The sequence below is a fragment of the Prosopis cineraria genome, unplaced genomic scaffold, assembly GCF_029017545.1.
Source record: "Prosopis cineraria cultivar Desert tree isolate PC_DT_omini unplaced genomic scaffold, ASM2901754v1 PC11, whole genome shotgun sequence".
In the NCBI taxonomy this organism is placed as follows: Eukaryota; Viridiplantae; Streptophyta; class Magnoliopsida; order Fabales; family Fabaceae; genus Prosopis; species Prosopis cineraria.
Genome location: NW_026555342.1, coordinates 11,171,944 through 11,195,478, shown reverse-complemented (window position 1 = coordinate 11,195,478; position 23,535 = coordinate 11,171,944). Strand labels below are relative to the sequence as shown.

General features: G+C 33.3%; 3 protein-coding genes across 3 annotated transcripts; all 3 read right to left on the bottom strand.

Annotated features, from left to right (window-relative positions):
- Nucleotides 1-752: 752 nt before the first annotated feature.
- Nucleotides 753-6,382, bottom strand: LOC129286968 (cysteine-rich receptor-like protein kinase 25). Its single transcript, XM_054923081.1, has 8 exons — nt 6,003-6,382; nt 3,133-3,879; nt 2,831-2,971; nt 2,626-2,747; nt 2,290-2,500; nt 1,861-2,098; nt 1,504-1,672; nt 753-1,360 (listed from the first exon to the last, which is right to left on the bottom strand). Exons 1-8 carry the CDS (start codon nt 6,373-6,375, stop codon nt 1,034-1,036), a joined length of 2,328 nt encoding a protein of 775 aa, XP_054779056.1. The 5' UTR covers nt 6,376-6,382; the 3' UTR covers nt 753-1,033.
- A 5-nt stretch (nt 6,383-6,387) lies between these two features.
- Nucleotides 6,388-6,783, bottom strand: LOC129286091 (cysteine-rich repeat secretory protein 1-like). Its single transcript, XM_054922119.1, has one exon. The coding sequence runs from the start codon at nt 6,781-6,783 to the stop codon at nt 6,388-6,390; it is 396 nt and encodes a 131-aa protein (XP_054778094.1).
- A 14,670-nt stretch (nt 6,784-21,453) lies between these two features.
- LOC129286971 (cysteine-rich receptor-like protein kinase 25) lies at nt 21,454-22,556 on the bottom strand. Its single transcript, XM_054923085.1, has one exon. The coding sequence runs from the start codon at nt 22,449-22,451 to the stop codon at nt 21,678-21,680; it is 774 nt and encodes a 257-aa protein (XP_054779060.1). The 5' UTR covers nt 22,452-22,556; the 3' UTR covers nt 21,454-21,677.
- Between the last annotated feature and the right edge of the window lie 979 nt (nt 22,557-23,535).

Sequence of the window (23,535 nt, the reverse complement as noted above, 5' to 3'; positions counted from 1 at the left end):
TAAACTGTTGAATTTCAGTTTTATGTTGCTTATTTAAAAAAATGAATTTTTTTACACTAATTGGAAATTGTTCCCTTTTCTAATAAGCACTAATTATATAAAATATTGCTTTTAAATGCTTCTTTTTGCAATATTTAATAACTGCTGCATATTATGAACCTTTTTTAGACTTTTAAATATTTTTATTATACTTTTATTACTTAAATAAATAATTGATTGATTCATTAAATTATTAATTGGTTGAATTCAAAAATAACTTTAGAAATTATCTTTATATAAATTAATTTGCACTAAATGACATGACAGTGGCTAATAATATTATTTAAAAAAAATACTATAAACTATATGAAAGTTTTTCTCATATATATTAAAAGATAGACGAAATAATTAACATATACAGTACATCAAACCCTGCTTCTGGACAATTATGACAACTAAAACCGCAATCATGTTTAATTGTTAGATATCAAAGTCCCTTCCTTTTATCATGCCCCTCGGCCCCTCCTATATATGGGGTGTTTTTTAAGCCCACTTCTATAATAATGAACTACGTGTGTTAGCTAGTCGTCTCTCCTTTATTATGAGTCAATCGTGGCTTTTGTGTACAGTAGAAAAAAAGTCCCTTCCCATTTCCCTGCGTAAAAATATATGAACACTTAGCTTTGCATCATTTATCCAAATGTCATAGAGTCGAGTAAGATGAAGGACACTCATGAAAAAAAATAATAATAAAAGATGAATAAAACTCATAATTAAAGCATCAATCCTTTTGGGGGTCTCAAGTCCCTGACCAACAAAATCTTAACCAATTGTCAAAGTAAAAGCAAAAACAAGAAAAACAAGAAGAAGATGCATCTCAAGGAACAGAAAAATAAAAAATGGCCAGGAAAACTCATCTAAATCTGAAACGATCAAGTTGTTTTTAACTTATTATACACATGATCTTAGAAGAAACAAAGCACGAGTGATATATACATTGAATACAAAAGAAATTATCTACTCTGGCAAAGGACAGGCAAAAGCCCCTTAAGATCTAGCGAGGAAAAGATATACTTTGGGACATTTGGTCAACAGAACATTGATTGCGATCGGCAAGTTGAGCCTCCGGTGCTCTGGTGGTTGCTGAATCCATTTGCCCATGAATGAAGAATGCTGGTTCTTGAGGAATTGGCAAATGCATTGAATCATTACTTAGATATTGAACAACTCTATTCATGGAAGGCCTGTCTCCCGGATTTGATTGAACACATAACAAACCAATATGGATGCATTTGATCATTTCATTGTGATGAGAATCAGCTTCTACTAGATTTGAATCAAATATCCCTTTCAATGTTTCATCCCTCCAATGCTTCCAAGCCTGCAAGTCATCAAATTGTCAATTCAAATTAGGTCTCTGCCAATTTGATTATACAACATCGTTAACTATATATAAGCTCTGAAAGAGAGATGATTATATGAGAAAAATTAACGAGATCAAAAACATATGTAATTTAAACTTACACTACTTAAGAGCCCATAACTATACTGATGAGATTGATCTTGAGATCCATGATGAAACCCTGCATGCTCCTTTCCACTGACAATTTCTAATACCATAACTCCAAAGCTAAAAACATCTGATTTCTCAGAAAATACACCAAACTTAATATATTCTGGAGACATATAACCCCTACATTAAACATATCAACCCACACATAGAAATATATCAATGTTCAAATCTTAACAATATACAACTAGAGCAACATTATTCACTGCTTAAGTTCAATAGCAAGTCGCGTGCTTTGACTACACTCACAAACATTTAATTATATATTGATAAAAAGATAGAGAGCTAAGAGAAAGAAAAGTAAAACTTACAATGTTCCAACAATTCTATCAGTGCTTCCTCTAGTTTCACTAATACCAACCATTTTGGCTAAGCCAAAATCTGAAATTTTTGGATTCATTTCATCATCCAACAAAATATTACTAGGCTTGAGATCTCGATGAATGACTTTTAAGCGAGAATGTTCATGGAGATAAAGAATTCCTCGAGCAATTCCTCTTATAATTTTAAAGCGGTCTGACCAAGTTAATGCTCTTTCTTTTTGGGAACCTATATATATATATGATCAAAAATTCTGTGAGAATGGCACTTAATGACGATACAGTCTGCATAACTAAAATAAATTTTAGACAATAACAACTAAAGTATCAGCATCAATATAGGAATAATTGATGAGTGGAAAATGCACGAATAGAGAAAAAGTTTAACTAAAAGGTGAAATGGGTTTAGAAGGGACAGACCAAATAAGAAGAAATCCAAGCTTTTGTTTGGAACATATTCATAAACAAGTATTTTCTCCTGGCCTTTCAAGCAAAATCCTAATAATGCAACAAGATTTCTGTGCTGAAGTTTGGCAATTAGTAAAACTTCATTCTTGAATTCTGTTAAGCCTTGCCGAGAACTTTCTGACAATCTCTTCACAGCTATTTCTTTGCCATCAGGAAGAATGCCCTGTAATCATAAATTATTACATCATTAAAGGGGGAATATATGAACCGGCGAAAAAATCAGGGGAGAGGTGATATAAACATGCAATAATAATATATAAACATTAATTCCATTGGTCTAGTGAGCACCTTGTAAACTTCTCCAAATCCACCCTTGCCTATTCTATTTTCATTTGAGAACCTATTTGTTGCAGCTTCAATGGTAGCTAACTTGAAGTGTAACGACTCCAACGTTGCACTTTCACTTCCAACTACATATTATAACATTAAAAATTTAGTACACTTGATATATATTTTGATTAAGTTGAATGTTTTCTTTAATTATAATACATACAATTTTCCTTTAGAATAGCCTTGGAGCTCTTGATGATCTTTTTTCTCCGCCAGCAATAATAGCCGAAACCAAAAAGCACGGTAGAAACAACAATAAGGATCACCACAATTATAATCGTTCGTGATTTACCTTCATGTTTCCCTGCGAAAATTAACAAAACCATTTTCACATTTACATGCCATATACAGACAATGAATAGAGAAGATTGATAAAGAAAAATGGAGAGAAAATTAAGGCGATCTATTTATATGAATGGAATGAATTATCTTGGTGAAGCATGATTGGATCCTCAATTACTTCACCTGTAGTTCCTGGAGGATGAAAGGGGGGATGCGCAGGAGGCTGTGATGGAACAGCAATATTATCATAAAAAAATTGGTACAATTGGAACCTCAAGTTGCAGCTAGGATACATGACTGTTCCTCCTTGCTTTTCAATACAACACGAGATAATATCGTCTGTGGCATTTCGTAGACATTTTTCGCATTGTTTGCTGGACAGATCTGGTGTACATTGTGCAAGGGCGTAAAATTTTTTAAACCCTGAAGAACTGCCTGCTTCTTGTTTCGCAAAGTTCTTCACCTCCTTTGGCCCTGGTTTCGTTGTCTTCTTCACTAGTTCGTCCAAGTTAGTCGCTAATTGCCGATTGAAGTCTTCTTGCTCACCTTTTAGCATCTTTGCTGCAGATTGTGAAACTGCAGGTGGTTCTGTGTCCACGATAGAGAAGAAGGAGCGATTGGAATAGCGAAGCATGCACACGTCATACCACATGACAGCCTCCTTGCAACAGTCACAGAAAGCATTTAGCTTCTGAATTGCCTCATTGACGCAGTCACGGCAGAGACCACGAGACACGTCACCCCGACACATGAAAAGGCCATAGATGGTATCGGACTGCCTTCCTACAATCGTAGCATTGTAGAATCCATTGTTTTCGGTGCTGTTTGAAAATGTAGAAAGATTGAGAGTGAGACTTCGTACGTTGTTCCGATAGGCATTGTCAGCAGCATAGTGTCCGCAGTCGTAGTTTACAAGCTCAGGGTCATCCTCTGTTTATTACCAAAAGAAACAAAATCACAACCATCAGGAATAACAAGCCATGGGTTCAAATAATTTTTCTTAAATTAAACAATTTATTTCAATTCGCGTGCTATTCTTTGTTAAATTGAATCCCCCCAGACAGTTAAATAAAGTATCACACAAAAGGTTAAGATTGAATATAATATTTGATTATTTTATTTACTACTATCTTCTTGTTATTTCCCAACATTTTTTCTTTAATTTCACCACATGTGATTTGTTGTATTCCTTACATGCAAGGAAAAGTGGAAAACAATGGGATTGTTGTCAATGAATTGCAGCATGCAAGTGAAACACCGCACATTAGTTAATTACGAGCACATTTTTACTTCCGTGACTGAAAGGTCATCATATCTGTTATTACCGATCTCCTTACTTTTTCCCTCTCAGATCTCAAATATCAAAATACTCTTATGATTCTATTTATAAACAAAAAAAAAAGAGATTAATTTTGATTTTATTTATAAGACACTTCACTATTTTTATATATTTATATCTATCATTTGACATTATTAAATTGTAGAGAAAATTATTGAAAATTTTTTTTTATCCTGAATAGAATTGAGGTGGAAACTTGTTAGATTTTAAAATATAATTAATAATATTTTTTTTAATTCTGATAAATATAACATAAGTGGTATTGACTTATAAATAGGAGGTGCACAACATGTACAGACATAATCTACGATAAAAGTCACAATTCTATAAGTTATATAAAAAGTGTGGCCTACCTTATTATTGTATTGTTTATAAAAATTATATATTAATATATATTAACTATCAATCATTTGATATAGCACAGCTGCATAGCTGGAAAGAAAAAATATCTGTTGCATAAATTTTAACCCTTGACGAAATGAAAACCACGAAAATATAATCTTTGTACTTTGGTTGCGTTTTATTTTTAGTCTGCATAATTTTATACCAAGTCTTTTTAATTTTATTTTCTGCAATGTTAATTAATTTCAATAATTTTAAAAATATGCATAAAGACTATGAATTATCATTAAGAACTGTTTGTTTTAGATTAAAAAATAAATAATTTTTAGAAAGTTTAGAGATTATAAAAAGAGATTTAGGGCCTGTTTATTTAAGATTTAAAAATCAGTAATTTTTGGATAGTTTAAAGATTTTATAAAAAGAGATTTATTTTCTAGAGATTTTTTAAAAAAAATTATTTTATTTTTTTTCATAATAATAAAAAGTGATTATTAGTTAGTTATTTTTACATTTTAAAATATCTTTCTTGATTCTGTTTTATGAAAATAATTTATTATTGAAGTATTTTAAAATTTTATGATGTTTTCCTGTATCTCATATTTTAAAAATATTCTCTCTCATCTACCATATCAAATTATTTTTAGAAGGTACCTAAAGTAATTTATTAAAATAATTAGATTTCTAATTTTTTTAAATTCTGATTATTTTTAAAAGTTTAAACAAACATTATAAAAATTCACAAAATAAATTTTGTTTAAAAAATGTGATTTTTTTTCATAAAATAAGTTGAAACAAATGGAGGCTAACAAAATTAATTTCACTGTAACTTTACCAATCGCTTTGCTAATATGGGAAAAATATGTTGTCATGGAAATAAATTGACTATGCATGATTAAAAATACAAGGTAAGCTTTCTTGTATATATTTGGATTAAACTGATGTGGGAGATGAAGGCAAAGTTAAGTACACGTCAGGAAAAGAGTTAACAGAGTAAGTACATGTTAATAAAATTAACTGTCTTTGAAATAGCTCAGTCTGTATTATTAATTTTAATTAAAAAAAAAGGAACTAAGAACGACAAAAAAAAACTGCAATCAAAGTATATGGACCTAATTAATGATTTCAATAAAAACCATCATTAGAGAAGAGAATCTCTTAATTGTTACCCAATTATAGAAGGTGTTTTTGATATTTAACCAAAGCAAATGTGAGGGTTCAGGTCAAAAAAAAAAAACAAGAAGCAAATGTCAGAGTAGTTTTGGTCTAAACATGATATTTCAATAAAAACTGACGCAATATTAAATACTTCCTACTCGAGCTCAGACAATTATTTAGAAGATTTAGGGGGGAGAAGCCAAAAAAGTGACTTTACCTTCTGAGGTCGAACCAAAGGAGTCGGGGGGAGGGTCCTTGCCATGGTTCTTATAATAAAATCGGTATGTTCCAAATCTCAAGTTGCAGCTAGGGTTCACAATTCTTCCATAATCGAATGAAATGGAGCCCCATGGAATAAGTTGAATGACATGAAGCAGACACTTGGCACAGTTTTGCGGGGACAGATCCGGCGTGCATTGTGCAAGAGTGAACATAGTTTCTGAATCGCTCCTGTTTGCTTGTTTTGTCGCAAAATTCTTGACACTTTCATTGCCTGACTTCACCGCCTCCATCAACACATCAATCAATGTCCTGTTTAACAACCTACTAGAGTTTGCATCTGGCCCTTCCACCATCGTAGGTTGTTCCATTCCTGTTGGTTCTTAGTCGATGCCACCAAGGTTTGAATTCCAAGACTTTTTCCGGATCCTGCTATAACGCCCCAGGTACGAGAAGCTGGTTGCTGTAGGCTGCTCTTGGAGGGTAGAGAAGAAAGAACGGTTGGAATAGCGGACCAAGCACTCGTCGTACCAGATGATTGCCTCTTTGTTGTTGGGACACTCTGAGACTATTCGATTGGAGGCGTCTTGGATGCAATCCTGACAGACCTGCTGGGGAATGTCGCCGCGGCACATGAACTCGCCATATACGGTGGTGTCGGCGTCGTTGCCAGCGGTGGTAGTGCTGAATTTCGCAGTGTCACTGTTGGAGGCGTTGGAAAACAGAAAAGTATTGAGGTAGTACTGGTAGCGGCTATTGGCAGTGTAGTTTCTGCTCATTGTGCAGTTGTGGTCAAAGTAAGTTGGGATGTGCGGTTCCTTTGCAGCCAAACTAAACGAGGCAAGGAGTGAATAGGATATAAGTATAAGAACTGCCATTTTCATTTTGTCTGGGAAACTTTCTGGCTATCACGGGTTTGTTAATTAAACACGTAGAACCAAGCTTTAGTTAGGGCCATGGGGAAGACTTAGCTTGCTTTAATTCGCGGTCGTCTCTAAGAAATATTATGTAGTGGAGACACCTTTGATAAAGGCTGGTCTTAGGTCTCTGTTTCTTTTTCAATGACATGATCCTTTTGTATGAATATGCCGTGGAAAAAAAATTGTATCATCTTTTAATTTATGGATAATATAATTTGTTATGATTTTTTATATTGTAAACATAGAACAACAAAAATACAAGAAGCCAAAGTTTCTTTTTCAATGATATGATTTAATTCTTTTAGGGTAAAGGTGTAAATTTAACCTTGAACTATTTTTTGAAAATCGCTGGATAGTCTGTACTATGAAGTAATACGAAATAAATCCTGAATTATTAAAAACAGAGCAACGACTACCCACCATTAGTTGTATATAAATGGATGTTTATTTTACATTGTGGGGCCTATTTACACTCTATGACTCATTCACTATTTCACGCTTTCCTCCCCTCTGATCGCCTTTCCTGGGGTTTTTGCGTAAAGGCTGCCTATGTCCTAGAATTGAATGGAAGGAAAATCACTGATGCTAGCAAAAGAAGTGGAAGCAATAATTGATAAACCAAAATCTTCTCTGTTCCTCCTCTTTCTAGTCACTAACTCTTCACAACACAGCACCACTTCAATTCTCTAATGGCTCAATAACTCCAGCTTCACCACCAACCTTTCTATCATAAAGAACGTCATTTGAGTCCCAACTCAACCTTTAAGATGCCCAATGATCATGAGAAGGGCACGACCTTGAAGATGAAGAAGGTCCTGCTAATAATCAAGCCCAATTGAAGCCCTTTCCTTCTTATGAGATTCTAGAATCATCTCAATCTGATAGAAAGGATGAGCATAAGGGTATGGAGAGAAAGGATAAGAAAACGAAGAAGAAGAAATGCAAGCATGATGGGTACTCAGAGAAGGGGGATTGAATTTCTCTACTAAGATCATTGAGAGTATTTTGTTGTATTGATGGCAAGATTCTGATTACTTATATAAGAGTTGTAATCTCATAGCCTTGCTAAATCTCTCACTGCACGAAGATAACACACCGCTAGAGGTTAAGGTTCAAGACAGCAAAGGTGAAGGACTTCAAAATAAAGCTAGAGGGGTGGTTAGAAGGGAGGAAAGCGAGATGGATAGAGGCCAAATGTAATGAATGTGGGGCCCAAAGTAAAAATAAATAAATGGACATTTGTTTAGATTTAGTAGAGATTGCACTACTACATAATTGGCTACTTGACAGTTTTTTTGCTTATATTTAATGGTCAACAATCGTCAAGTAAGCCCCCATCATATATTAGGGATGGCTATATTTGATGGTTAAGAAATCGTCAAATATTATGCCTAAATATTTGATGGTTGTTACCAATTGTCATATAGAGGTACTCAAATTTGGATTATAAGAGAAGTTATGAGGTCATATTTGATGGTTATGGTATATAACCATCAAATATGCATCCTTTTATTTAATGGTTACTGCCATAACTGTCAAATATGATGATGCATATTTGACAGCTATATACCATAACCATCAGATATTATCTTTTAAAAAAAATTGAGGGTTATATATTTCATAGTCCCCTGCATTACAAATTAGAATACATGCATCCAGAATAATATTATTCTAGACTAAAATACTTTTAATACATAAATTTAGACTAATTGATTGAAAATATGTGCAACAATTATTTTCATATATAATATTATTAAATCCCTTAATAATCTAAATCGAAATTACCCCCTATGAATTTGTTGCATACTGAGCCAGCAATTGTAATGAATCTTGACATCATTCCTCAATAACTTTATTGATGCTAGCATCCCTAAAACTTCACAACATGTGTCTGGATAGTACTGTGTTATAAATAACTAAAGAAAAGTTAGTTGATAGATTTTTAATATTATAAAATAATTGAACTCAAATGACACACACACACCCACCCACCCATCCACCAACTGTCAAAGGAATGACAGTCTGCTGGCAAGTGATAATATCTTTAAGATACCTCATATGGTAATATCTACAATCCGGGCTATTATCCTTTTATCGAGGCACTTTAAAAAATATATTAATGAATTAGAACTAATAAACTTATAATAAAGACAATATTTAAAGGCAATACCTTAATTATGTTTCAAATGTAGGCTTGATTATTTCTTGCCTCTTAGAATATTGAGTTGCATTTGGGTGCAATACAAATGCCATAACCCTAATAAACAAACAAAAAATATTAATGTTTAGAAATTTGAAACAACAAAGAATATATAAGCTAATTAAGAAGCTTACATATTGAACATCTTCATCATATCCTATAGATTACTTAGTAGCCCGCCAACAGAATCCAAGTAGTAAAACCTTGTGCATGTACCAGCTAACTGGATGGCAACTAACATCTAATGGTTCCTAAGAGAATTTAAAAATGCTATAAAATGAAATCCTTAAAGCAAAAGTTAATTTGACAAGTTCAAGTAATTAACTCTCACCCTTGCACGTAAGGTGCGAAGAATAATAGTTCTTTTAAAGGGTTCCTTACTTCAAAATACGTTAACAAAGCAACTAATTGAGCTTCATGACTCTCAACAGATTGGTCACGATAAGCAACAATATCATAAGGACATATAAAGATAAACTTTAAGGCAAGGACGATGAAATTTTATAAAGGTACCTAAATAAAGAAATCAAGTATGCAATTTATTTGTTATAAAATAGAAAGTAGTCATGTGAAAAATAAGTACCTTATATGAAAGTGAACGATGGTTTAGCTAATCTCCTCGTCCTTAAGAACTTTATCAATCACTTTGATCTTGAGCATATCTCCTTGATCTCTGTTGTACATGCCATGATCAAATAAGATCCACATTGTAAGATTTTTAGCCCCAAACATAAAGGTAAACGCTTCAAGTACATATTGCCTTCTCATTGACAATTGAGACATACTTATCGAGGGTAGTCCAGCAACTTTGAATTCATGTGCCAAGTTTTTAGGGTAGTCATGTCCCTTAGACTATGAACTAATAGTGTTAGTTATGAATGAAAAGAAATTATGTATATACTTTATATGAGATAATGCCAACTATGATACATTTTTTGTCTTTTCTTCTGCATCTACTAAAAGTACAAGATTCCTGGGTCATTCAATAAAGGAGCCTACTGCATCCCCTATGATCATTGCCTCAATTATGGGCATAAGCAAAAAATAGTCAGCATTAAGAGGTTTATTGATCAACCCTCACTGTAATCTGCAAGAATTGTCACTATATGTAAAGTAGTCTCTCCCAAGACATTATACACTTTCCCTATCATGACATTGCATCAATCCAAGCAGTTTTCTAAGAAAAACTAGTCAAACATGCCCCTAAACATACAAAAGCATTAAGTCAGAAAATAATTGTGAACTAAAGTTAATACACAAAAAAAATACTACCTTAGGGAACTTTTTGAGAGGATGAAAAGGCTAGGCCACAGTACAACTGTATCTCTTGCTGGTGGGAGAAATCTTAAAATTAAGATGGCTTCTTGACTCCTTGGGAATTTCTAAAAATTTCTCAAATTTCTCAATCAATTTCGCTTGCCTTCTCACCTCTTGTCTCAACTCATCAACCTCTTTTGTAGTAGTCACATCCTTGGCCTTTTTCTTTGGTGGTGATGTTAGTATTTATTTTCTAGTGAAGCCAGGGCCAACACCTCTAATATGATTAGGGTGATCTTTATTGCCTAATGTCCTTTTCAATATATCTTCAGTCTTTGAAATCTCACCTTTAGAGACTTTTTTGAAATGGTAGCCTGAGCAGAAATAATGTTATATAATGAAGCACATGCGTATAAATAAAATTATTTGATAATTTAATTATTTAAACACTCATAACTTTTTCAACAAGCTTTCGAACTGAGTCATTAACAATATTTTCAAATTTGTCCATCCGACCCAATATAAAAAGTCTGTGATATCACTTTCTCTAATGCCTTCTTGCTCCAACTATATACAGGCATAAGTGGCAAAAAACATGTTAATAAACTTATTAAAAAAAATTTTTTAAGAACTTTAATCCATACCATTTGTTCATTAATGCTAGAATACCTTAAGCGCTCTTTCAAGAAGGGGTATGGATTCTTCAACCTCATTTCCTTATTCTTTTAGCTCAAATCCTTTAAAATAATAGACCAACTTGGTTTAGCATGATCAGGGACATAGAATACTTATCGAGCCTATAAGGCTAAAATGAAAGACTCATTTTTAGATCTTTCTCTATTAAGATTCACTATATAAGGCTTGACGCATTATCAAACTTGTAAAAAAAAGAAGAGATAAAGAAGGCATACCTAAGTGAAACCAAGCTTCAAACACACCTAAAAGTTGATGTTCTAGCAAAGAAAATACTCACTTGGTTGCCCTCTCACTGTTTCTGGTCTCACTCTCTGTTTTTGAACTAATTTTGCATGTTTAAAAAAATTGGTTCAAGAAATTATGCTAATTTTTATGTTGCAACATAACGCAAAGTAAGCTAAAAATCCAATTTCTTTCTACAACTTAAGCTCGAGTGATTCAATTCACTTTCAAACCCAATCCAAAGTCTAAAGCTAAGGCCAATAGCCGTCTTTAACTATCCTTAAACCCAATTATATTTAAATTTATAAATTTATCCTTCATTAGCTTAATCAATCAAGGGAATAATTTTTAGGATGTTACATAGCCCTTATTCTTGACTCTACCCTTTGATAGCATTTCATAAATGAGTGAAAGAAATCTTGTGAAGATCGTATCAGTCAAACCACCCCTTGCTTTTAAGTGGTACAATCTCAACACAGCAATCAATTCTGAGAATTCACTGCAATCGTTGTACCAAGATATCCCCGCATTACTTTTCAACCTCTCAAGCATTTCAAGATAGACCTTGAGTTCTTCCTCAATCACATTGGCCATCTCTTCAACACAGTCTACCTCTTCTGTATTTGTGTTGAAATCACATGATATAAAACTACCACAACTACTTTTGGTCACATTCCTTATCTCGCCATGCTCATACCAACAGTTGTAAGTTTGATCAATTATGTGATACACTAAATGATCCTCTAACTCACTTTTGCTAACACGCTTCAAGAGACCACATCTTACACAAGGGCACATAATATTGTTATGGTCATCTTCGTGCTTGAGTGTAAACCTAAAAATTATTTAACCCTATCCAAATATTCCTTTGACTCTAGATTCACAGACATCCATGTCTTATCCATAATTTTCATCTATCAAAAACTAACTTGGGAAATGTAATTAGTGGCTCAATTATATTGAAGGAGTACCTGAGACAAACACAAGGAATATTAACTACTTAAAATCATCCATAAGTCATGAGCCACCACATGCAACATATTCTCCTTTTTAAGCTAAATTAAGATAAATACTTCCAACTATACTTAATTTCTTAAGAAATTAAGTATATATTGCAAGTATTAAATAAAAATTCAGCAACATAATGACTTAAAAATGAAACTTCCTTGGACATATGCCCTCTATTCATACTTAATTTTATCCCTATTCAATCTAATTTAATTTCTTTCAAAGAAAAATCTGGCAGCATAATAACTTAAAAATAGAACTTTTCCTTGGCCTTTACTTCACACTAAATTTATCCCTATACAATTTAATCCAACCTAATTCAACTCCACTTAGCCATAACAACAAAAAGTTTACAATACAATAGCATCAATATATATTAATCCAAATCCTTTCACATTATAACAACCAATAGATAGAAAATTTCAGACAAAAATCACAAAGGTAGAATCAATTGCAAGTAGATCCATGTTTCCAACATATAATTGTAGGTAGATTTAACACCAAAAAATTCAAGTTGTATAGAATATCAATCAACCAAAAAAAGCACAGCAACATGTTCAAAAATTCAATTTTCACAACATAAAATTCAAAAAATGCAATTCCAACAATCAAAAAGCAAAATCATCAACAATAAATAATTCTAAAGCAATATAGGTAGAATTACTCACCAAAAATTGAGGAAAAACAACTCATAATGTTTCAAAATGGATACCCAATAGCAATTTGATGATTCATAACTGAAATGAGCATAAGAAAACCTTTAAAACAATTTGGAAAGTTCAAAAATGCTAAAACAATGATAAATTCCAACACTCATATGTGACAATAATGAAAAATCACTCAACCATAGTCGCAAAGCTAAAAGAGAGTGAGGAAGGATGAGATAGAATCCCAAAATGAGTGGGGGATGGTCAAAACTACAAATAAATGATAGGGGAGGGTCAATTTTGAGGTTGAAAGTTTGAAATGGGAGTGGGTTGGATGAAATTATGGAGAAAATGGATGGCATGGATGGAGAGGCGACTACACTATCGACGACATAATGAAGCAGATTGAGAATACAAGGGCTTTTTAAATTTCAATACTTGATGGTTGTTTATTGAAACTGTCAAGTATATTATATCATATTTAACATTCGTTCACTAAAACTATCAAATATATGACATATATTTTTTTAGAAAAAATTTTTTTCTTAAATTTGATAGTTCTCATTCTCAACTGTCAAATTGATGGTTAATAGAGGGAATTGTCAAATATAAAATCTTGCCTCTATATAAGAGACCATCAAATATAAAACGTCATTTATGATTAAATCTATAGTAAGGTTGTTGGATGTTAAGTTTTTTATAATTTATAATTTATTTCACACCTAGTTTTTAAAAATAGTTTGTCAGTAAATTTATACCTTATTTTTTATTTTCTTTTTATAATAAAGTGAAGAGGCAAGAAGGAGAAAATTGATGCGAGTTTGGCTGGCCAGAGTTTCAGGCTATCACAAGTTTGAGCGATCAATCAGTGGAAATCAGCTTTGAGAGAAAGGTAGTTGATCCCAATGAGGAAGACTTGCTTTAATTGGTGGTCTTCTTTGATAACAATTATTTAGGGACGGCTTTATCTAAGCCCTGTCTCAATTATTTAGGGACGGCTTCATCGATCCTAATGAGTAATTGATTATATCCTCTTTTTTATCTTTTATGCATCGGAAAGCATAAACAAACGAAAAAGAAACAAAAAGCAAGCAATAAAATCATCCACTAATAGCATCATTGTAATTCCCTGGCAATACTAGCATGAACCACGTGTAAGCCAACAGCAAGTGCAAGAGCTCGCTTTGTAAAAGAGTCTAACAACCTCATTCTTCCCTCGATCAACGTGAATCAACCTGAATTTAGATTTAACTTACAATTAATAATCTATTTCATTTTTTAAAATAAAGATAAAATTATCTAATTATTTAAAAATATTATTACCACCTCTTATATTTAGAGATAAAATAAATTTTTAAAAAATATCTTAATATAAAGATGAAGGGAGTATCTTAGATGTCACGAGAACATCGAGTTAATTTAATCCAATGGTTATAAAAAAGTTTATTATATAATACTTAAAAAAATATCAAATTTTAAATTTTTGAAAGGGACAATATAAGCAAAGAGTATTTTGATTATGATGATTGTGTTTAATTTTTTAAAAATATATTTAAATAATTTTTAAATATTAATAAAATTTAACAATTATAATTAAGATATTTATTGAGTAAATATGCTTAAACTTCCTACCAAAGCTAAATCCAAACCTTCCAATCTCTTTGCATTGGTTGTCAGCTCAATTGATTAGTAGTCTGGCCCATTAGCTTTCATTGTCCATGTGTATTTTTATTATTTTTTTTTTGAATGGAAAGGCAAGCCTGAGGCTTGAAGAAAGTACAACAAACTAAGTAATGTTTGAGCTATCCTCACGCAACATTGCGTGCAAATCAGGTGGTATTATATGAAGGAATTCAACTATTGTATCAGTCTAATGGCTATGTTTTGCCAAATAATCAGCACATTGCAGCACTTCTCGGTAAGCATGGTGAATCTCCACCTCTCTATTGCTATAGATGAGATCTCATATATCATTGATATCAGTCCTCCAAGAATGATCTACTACATAGTCTCGTAGTATCATGTTAATAGCATTCAATGAGTTAGAATATAGAATAATTTTGTTAAATCCAAGTTGGAAGGCAACCTCAAGTCCAGTTTTGATGGCCATCATTTCTACAAGTATGATTGGAACATCTCCCACTGCACATGTAAATCCACAAATCCATTCACCTTTATTGTTCTGAATCAAACCACCACATAAGGCATTCTTCCAAGGTGATATTGAAGCATCCACATCAACTCTTATAGTATTTTCTGGTGGTGGCATCCAAGTATTCTCCATTGCAACGAGATTGGGAAAAACATGTTTGAGATTCCCGAAGGCTATATGTTCATGAATGTGAAAGAGGCAACTATGAACTAGCTTTTAGGCGGTGAGTCTTGCTCCTTCAAAAGTGGCTTTGCACCTATTTTTCCACAGTAGCCAGCATCCCAGTCCAAATATTCTCATCCAAGGCCATTTAGAAAAGGTATTATTGGCCGGATTGTGCTTGGAGTTTCAGTTGAACTAAACCTGCAAATTGCATTGAAAGAAACTAGAGTAATAGTTAGTCAAAATCAAGTGTTTCCAGAAATCCTAGGCAATTTGACAGTCGCGAATAATTTGTATGACACTCTCCTCACTATGACACTCAAAGGGGTAGTCACCAGTGGGTAAAAGCCTAAGATTGGCTCGGAGTGAGTTAGTATTTAATCTCTCATGAAGTACTTGCCAAAGGAAGAATTTAATTTTCTCCGGGATCTGCCATTTCCAAATCTTTTTCCAAATGGGTTCTCCCACAGGTGCACTATTATGATAGATAAATTTGTAAGCAGATTTTACACTAAACCTGCCATCTGTAGAGGGTCTCCAACAGTAAGAATCTTTATTAGTGGAATAAGGGGGAGGTATGGAACAAATTTTATTCACGACTCAATCCAGTAGGAAGCATTTCCATGCATTAATATTCCAAAAGCCACTAGGGAGAACAAAGTCTTTGACTGATACACAAGGATTAAGAAGATGATGATTTTTGTCTACAAAAGTGATAAGGGGATGATTCAAAGGGGACCATAGATCCTACCAACATCTCGTATTAAGGCCACTTCCCAGTCTTCAACCAATACCTGAGGAAAAAGAGTCCCAGACAGTCGTAATGCTCTTCCAAATCTGTGAAAGGCTGTGTTTATTGCATATAGACGTAATAGGATTATCTTCACATCTATATTTGGCTTTCAAGCATCTAACCCAAAGGAGATTAGGTTGTATGAGGAGCCCCCAACAAAGTTTCATGATGAAAGCCCTGTTCTGATTGAATAAGTCCTTGAATCCTATTCCTCTATGTTGCTTGCTCTCCTTTGCCATCTTCCAAGATATTAAGTGCATTTTCCGTTTGGATGGGTTTTAAGACTAAAGGAATCTTTTACTATATCCTTTGATTTCTTTAATGATGCCCTTAGGAATAAGCAGAGATTGCATGAAGTAGTAAGGAACTGCTGAAAGAACTAATTTAATAAGAATTGAGTAACCAGCTATATTCAAAAAACGTCCTTGCCAAGAAGAGAGCTTTTGCTGGACTTTTTGGAGTATAGGTGCAAAGGTCAGCTTAGTTACTCGTGAATGAATCAAAGGCACCCCCAAGTATTTGCCTAAATCAGCTGTGAGATCAATACCTAAGATCTGGAAAAGGGCTCGACCACAGTTGAAATGCACATTTTTTGAGTTGAACGCTTTAGATTTTGCCAAATTAATCTTGTGGCCAGAAGCAAGGCAGAACTTTGCCATGATATCTTTAATCAGATGCATTTGATCGGAGGAAGCTTCTGCAAATAAAATGAGATCATCGGCAAAGAAAAGATAGGAGATAAAGGTCCTCGTAAGGAGAATCTGAGTGGTTTCCATTTTTTCATAACACAAGTATCCTTTATGAGAAAACTGAGTCTCTCCATGCATAGAACAAAGATATAAGGACTAAGGGGATCTCCTTGACGAACACCACAAGACAGTCTAAAAGTTTCAGTTTCTTCCCCATTCCATAAAACACGCAGAGAAGTAGTAGTAATGCAGTTCATGATGATCTGAATAAGCTTGTTGTCTAGACCGATAATGTGAAGAGTTTGTTCAATAAAATCCCAGTCAAGTCCATCAAAAGCTTTCTCCATATCAACTTTAATTGCCATATAGCTTTCTCCAATAATGTGAAGTAGTATTTTTATTATATTGGTTCATTCTTTTATTTGCTTTCTAGAATTATGTATTCCTGATACACTGGCATCTTGTGCATTGTACACATGTACCATTCTTTGATTATATACAATATAATATTTAGGTTCCCTCAAGAATAGAGAGAGAATTTCATTCAGCTTTTAGTATTCTATCTTGATAACTTTGAATCATGTGATGAACTTCACTAATGAGATTAAAATCTGCCTAGATGACAAATAATTGATCCTAGATAAGTTGAATCACAAGAGATCTTTGCATCTCCATAACTACCATGCATATCTCAAGTTCTGCGAAGCCCATCTACAAAGCTCCGCTGCCACGCTAACTCCTCCGTTCAGCCTCAATATTGAATTGCTTTTGCATTAACACACATAGTGAAAAATAAATTGTATTATTTACTATTTTTAAATAATGTGGAGGGTCTAGATTGATAATAATCAAGGGGAACAAGAAAGTTGTAACCCATATTATGTTATGAGTATTACATCGGAAAGTCTCACAAGTGGTGTGGGGTTTGTAAGTTCAAGGGACTTTCTTTTCTAATAGACTAGTCTTTTAAGATGGGCTCTCCCTTTAAACTTATACTCGTTACATTTGTACTTCTATTGAAAGGCCGGTGTCATGGAAAAGACAATCCACGAAGGGTTTTGAACTACAAAAGGCCAAGTCAAATGTCATGGAGTGAAGCCGTCGAGGACGTCGACTCTTGACAGAGTGGCATTGTCATGAGTTTCACATTGAGGAGTCTCACAAGTGATATGAAACTTACAAGTTCAAGAAACTTCTCCTTCTAATAGGCCAGTCTTTTAAAATAAGCTCTCTTTAGACTCATGCTTGTTACATATTATCGAGGTTAAGTGTCGCCTTGAGACATGAGGAAAGACCATAGTTACAGGCACTTAATTAAATCAAACCGCTCATTGATTAGTTCTAGCAAGATTAAGGCATTGACATTGATCATCTCCGTTGGGAAGCAAATTAACAAATGAAATACATATGGAGCTAACCCAATTGAAAGTAACACTATTGGGATCTCCATTCCTCTCTATGTAATAATTTCATGCACTGGGCTTAGCCTTTCCTTTTGTCAAAACTTTAATGATTTAACGGTAACCCATTAAAAAGGTTCACGGCTAGAAATAAAAGAGAGGAGGAGGTCGACGAAATAAAAGGTGGTACTTGGTTGACATGTAATGGAGTCTTCTTGTTTTTTTTTTTTTTAATTTTTGATAAAGATATGTAATGGGATCTGTGTAAACTTAGCTCCTGTTTTAATGACTTCGTTGGCCCAATCAACGGAAGAGTTTTGTTGGGGTTATACAACGATGGGCTAGGCCCAGAGACGTAAGAATCTGACTCAGAGGGAAAAGTCACCTGGAGTCGGACTCATCGAGTGGCCGAAGCAAGTTTGATTCTTTGGACCATTGTTTGTTCTCCAGACTCCAGTGGAGAAAGCGGGGGCAAATAATCCCAGAAAATGATTAACTATATAAGAGAAAATTGCTAGTAAATCCCTTCTTGATATTGAAATCGTGCTGGAGAACTAAAGGTTGATACAAGCAGATCAAGCAAAGGGCCATGAAATTCCAAACCCATTTACTTGCACCCTGATCCTTTAGTCTTTCAGCACAACTTTGATCCTGAGAAGAAACTTACTGGCAATTTCCCCTAACTAAAATTGATATTCCACCGTTGAGAAAGATGACAAAAAATAAATGCCTCTAAAAAGGCTAAATTATTACACAATCTCTTTGAATATTAAATCATTACTTACACTTTATAAAATCATTTGTACCCTCTCTTAGATAATCACAGAGACTGTATGTGGATTATACAGATTAAAACATCGATCTTATTTATTTATTTATTTATTCCTTTTAAATTAATTTTATTGGCAAACATAGAAAAAAAATAAAATGGAACTCTAAAAATACGTAATATTTTTATTGCCTATGACCTGTGACTGTGTCGGTGAGATGTGAGCTACCCCGCCACCGCGAGGCCCTAGTTCCTCCAGTGAGGAGATATTTCAGTGAGCTATATATCAATTGGTTTGCTGTTGAAGTCCATTTTGACGGCTGATGAATGAGTGTTGTCGTAGCAGGATGATAGCATTGGTTTAATTAATTAGTTTTTTTTTTCTTCTTCTTTTTTTTTTTGGTTACACATAGGTGGGCTTCTATCATTTCAGAGACAATTATTTTGGAGACACGATTAAAAATGTTAGGATCTTTCTTGTAAAGATTCAAATTTTAATTTATTATAACTAATATCTTTTTATTAAACTCAATCATTAGTTAATTAATTTATTCTTTATGAAAGTTGTTCATCATCTCATCTTCAAAGGGACCAATTACCCCCTTCGCATATGGTGAACTATGTATCACTTTTTTTTTTTTTGTGGGTTTACAAATTCTTCCACTAATCTTGCAAATAAATTATTGTCAAAACTCCCTATATAGTTGAATCACGACGTTCCCCCACTAGACACACTCATCACATTTAGTGCAGCAAGAAATCAACTGGTTGGCACATTAATTGGAGTCATATTTGGTGGCTCCAGATGATAGTCACCGATATTCAGGATCATGATATGCTCCATTATACTGAATTGTTATATTTAAAAACGGAGGGAGTATGTTACATTGACTGTTGGGAATCACTATATATATATATATATATATATTCCCTGCCAATGGTCTAAAGCTTATCATCACCTTATCATCTTTTTCTTTTCTTTTTTTTTTTGTTGGGCTAGGGTGGACAATGACGTAGGACGCTTAATCGTTCCAGAATCAGGATAATATACTAGTGGCTAATTAAAGATTATTGTTTATTATTTTTCATGTGCAGCAGAACCCCGTGAACGTATAAGCTTTCTGCTGTTAATTAAGCTCTGTTGTTACTGCCTCTCATGTTTTTGTGTTCTTAATGTTAACCAACTTTGATGCTAATTTATAAGATATTTAAATAAAATTACATACATTAATAAAACTTATTAAATACACTTTACAACTTTATTTTTAAAAAAATATAAATTTTTAAAAATACTCTTAGTTTAATACTCATCTAGTTCTATTTATAAATTACTTTCAATATATTTTACTGAAACTAAGAAAAGCTTTAAAACTTATTAACTCATAATCTCTCAAATTTGCCCCTATTGAATATACATATTTTAACAACATATTTTCTCTCTCTAATATTCAATGGAAGATAAAATAGAAAATTTGTGATAAAAATTTAATGATGTAACTGATAAATAAGGCAAAACAAAAATCTTATCTCTCTATTTTACAAAATAAGACTAGAATGTGTATCACCTTAAAAGATTGAAGAGAGAGAAAAATAAGGAGGGATGGGTAATATTGAAAAGATACATTTAATAAAACTTTATTTTTTTAATTGTCTTATATTTTAGAATGCAAAATCACTTCTAAAATTCTCTTACAATTTAGAACAGAGATAATACTATAAAATAAAAAGTAAAAAGTACTCATCTGATATAGCAAATAGTATTTATTTTGATTCTATTTACAGGACATTACATTAATTATTGTATCCCTCTTTACCAATGTTGAGAAAGTTATTAAACATTGAAGTGTTTTACTTTTATAATATATATATATATATATATTTAATAGGAATAAAGTTAGAATTTTGTTAAATTGTTAAATAAAATTAATGACATTTAAAGTTTTTTCTCCTTCCAATAAAGTAGGTGATTTATAAATAAGAAGGAACTGAGTAGAGCATATTCTTTTTGGCCAGAGAGTAGAGAGTATATTCAAAACATGTATCATGACGACATATATATATGGACAGGTTTCTATGTGCTCATTTCTGAGATGAGATCTGAACCATATAGATTTTAATTTAAATGGTCTAGATTTAATGCAATATTATATATGATATTTATTAAAATAAAAAAATATAAAAAATATAATATAATTTCAATAAGTTTTTTATTTTTAGCCTGATCTAAATTTAATTTAGGGGGTCCAATTTAATATTAAAATTTTTATAATTAATATATATTAATTATAAAAATTTTAATATTAAATTGGACTCTTTAAATTAAATCTAGACCAAATTTAAAATAAAAAATTTATAAAAAATTATTTTAATAAATTTTTATTTCAATTAATATAATATATAATAATATAATAATATCTTAAATTTGTACTATCCATGTTAAAAATTTGGATGGTTCAAATCTTATGAGCAGCACGTTCTCCTATGTATATAACCCTCGTCAGCTGCATTGCAAAGTTCACATTTTGAGAAGCTAATAACTGTAAGCCGTAGGTGGTGAATTTAATACAACAATAGTACAAAGCAAAATAAAAAGATCTTCAGACCTTATTGCTATATATAAATACAATATTGCCTGAATGAATGGCCGGCCCGTCATTCAAGCGGAAAACGAAGCAACTACAAACTCATACAGACACTTGAGAATTAAAACCTCCAACTTTCAATCCTATGGAGGAGGAATCACTTGATTAATTAAGTTTCAAGCTGGTGGAGGTGCAGGATCTTCCGTTTGATAGAAAGGGTACAATTCGTAGCGAACATTACAGCTAGGGTATAGAACTCTTCCTCCTTGCTTTCCAGTACAACACCAGTTAAGGTCCCCGATCACTCCGCTCAGGCACCTTCTGCAATCTTCCGGCGAAAGGTCTGGCGTGCACTGAGCTAGACAATACAGAGTTTGAAACCCCGAAATAAAAGCTTCTTTCGTCGCGTACTTCTTTTCACCCAAAGCCGGTTTCGCCGCCACATCTGCCGTCTCGTTCATTGTATTGAACAGTAATCTCATGAAGCTTACCGGGTTGGCGATATCGCCGGTGTTCAAGAGGCCGAGTCTTGGCCTCGTGTCCACGGTGGTGAAGAAGGAGCTGTTGGAATAGCGAAGCATGCACTCGTCGTACCAGATTATGGCCTCCTTAGAAAATTGGCACTCGGAAGTTAATCTTTGTTTTGCCTCAATGACGCATTGGTGACACACCAGGAGGGTGACGTCACCCCGGCACATGAAGAGGCCGTAGGCATTTTCTCCGCCACCGGCAACAGTGGTGTTGTAGAATTCAGTGTTGGCGGTGTTATCCGAAGCTAAGGAAGAGAGGAGAGTGGTGAGATCAGATTGAAAGGCACTATTGGCAGTGAAGGTTTTGTTGGAAGAGCAGACATGGAAAAGGTAAGTAGGTTGTGCTTCAGAGGTAGAAGAATAGAGGAAAGTGATAAGGAAGAAGAGAAGGATAGCCTTGTAGGAAGCCATAATCAACATATAAAGGCAAAGACTTACGAGTTACGACCTATACAGGCAAGGTCTTTATAGTTTGAGGAAGTTTTTGATTATTGGGTGCATTATAGTAGCACGTGAGGTAGATTGACGAATGATGATTGTGAAGCTCGAAGCTGGTCAATGAAATTGAGGAGATGGAGCTAAGTCAAGTTTTGCTACTTCTCGAAGAAGCCATTAACAAAAAATGAATTTGCAATTAAGATGCGCGCGCGCGCGCATATATGCGGAGGGTAAAATTTTAATATTTTTTATTTAAGTGCAAGATAAAAATATTAAAACCATGTTCTTCTAGCAGCCGCCGCTAGTTTTTAAAAGACGATAAAGTTTTATTTAATAAGAATTAAAAATAAAAAATTTTGGATTTAGTCGTCCATGCAAAGTTCAAACGTTGAATTTATTTCGATAATTCAAAGATGAGCACATATTTAACACCCAGCTCCAACAAGGCTATTAGTTTAAAGGAGCCAGAGACAGCGGACAGAAAAACTGGGCATATTGCTGGTTGTTAAAGCGTGATGAGGAAAATAAAGGGAGGCTGCCCCAAAAGTCACACTAAGACGGCGTCATGACAGTTATTAAACAGCATGCCGTATCGATGCTTCGAACAGAATGACAATATTTTTCGTATATTAGTGTTAGATTCGACTTATGACTTTTCAGAATCGGATTTCCTGCATGGTGCTAATTATTAATTAGTTGACCATCGTTAAATATTAGATAGTAATGCAAAAATAAAAAAACACAATAATATACCAACACATCTAGCAGAAGCAACTAGTCCCTAGTAATATATGACATATCAATGTTGAAATGCTTGCTTTAAGAGATGTCATCCACATTAATGGTCAAGTCATATCTCCAACAGGATTCCTTATTTCTCTCTCTTTTTTTTAATATTATTACAGTGGTTTGAATCTAGGCGTTACCGTTGTAAAAAATTATAGTACACACACCTCTTTCATTCCCAGTCCGCGTTAGTTTATCTTTAAAAATCAACGGATCTGAAGACTTAAAATAGTTGTTTGTATTCTTCAAAAACATTAGCATTATTTTGAAAATTATTTTC

Excerpts from the sequence above, each read along its gene's own strand:
- LOC129286968 (XM_054923081.1), bottom strand. The coding sequence starts at position 6,375 with ATGGAACAACCTACGATGGTGGAAGGGCCAGATGCAAACTCTAGTAGG. Across the intron at positions 2,748-2,830 it reads GGCTATTCTAAAGGAAAATT|TTGGAAGTGAAAGTGCAACG; the intron begins GTATGTATTATA and ends TATAATATGTAG. Across the intron at positions 1,673-1,860 it reads GATAGAATTGTTGGAACATT|GGGTTATATGTCTCCAGAAT; the intron begins GTAAGTTTTACT and ends TGTTTAATGTAG.
- LOC129286091 (XM_054922119.1), bottom strand. The coding sequence starts at position 6,783 with ATGAGCAGAAACTACACTGCCAATAGCCGCTACCAGTACTACCTCAAT.
- LOC129286971 (XM_054923085.1), bottom strand. The coding sequence starts at position 22,451 with ATGTTGATTATGGCTTCCTACAAGGCTATCCTTCTCTTCTTCCTTATC.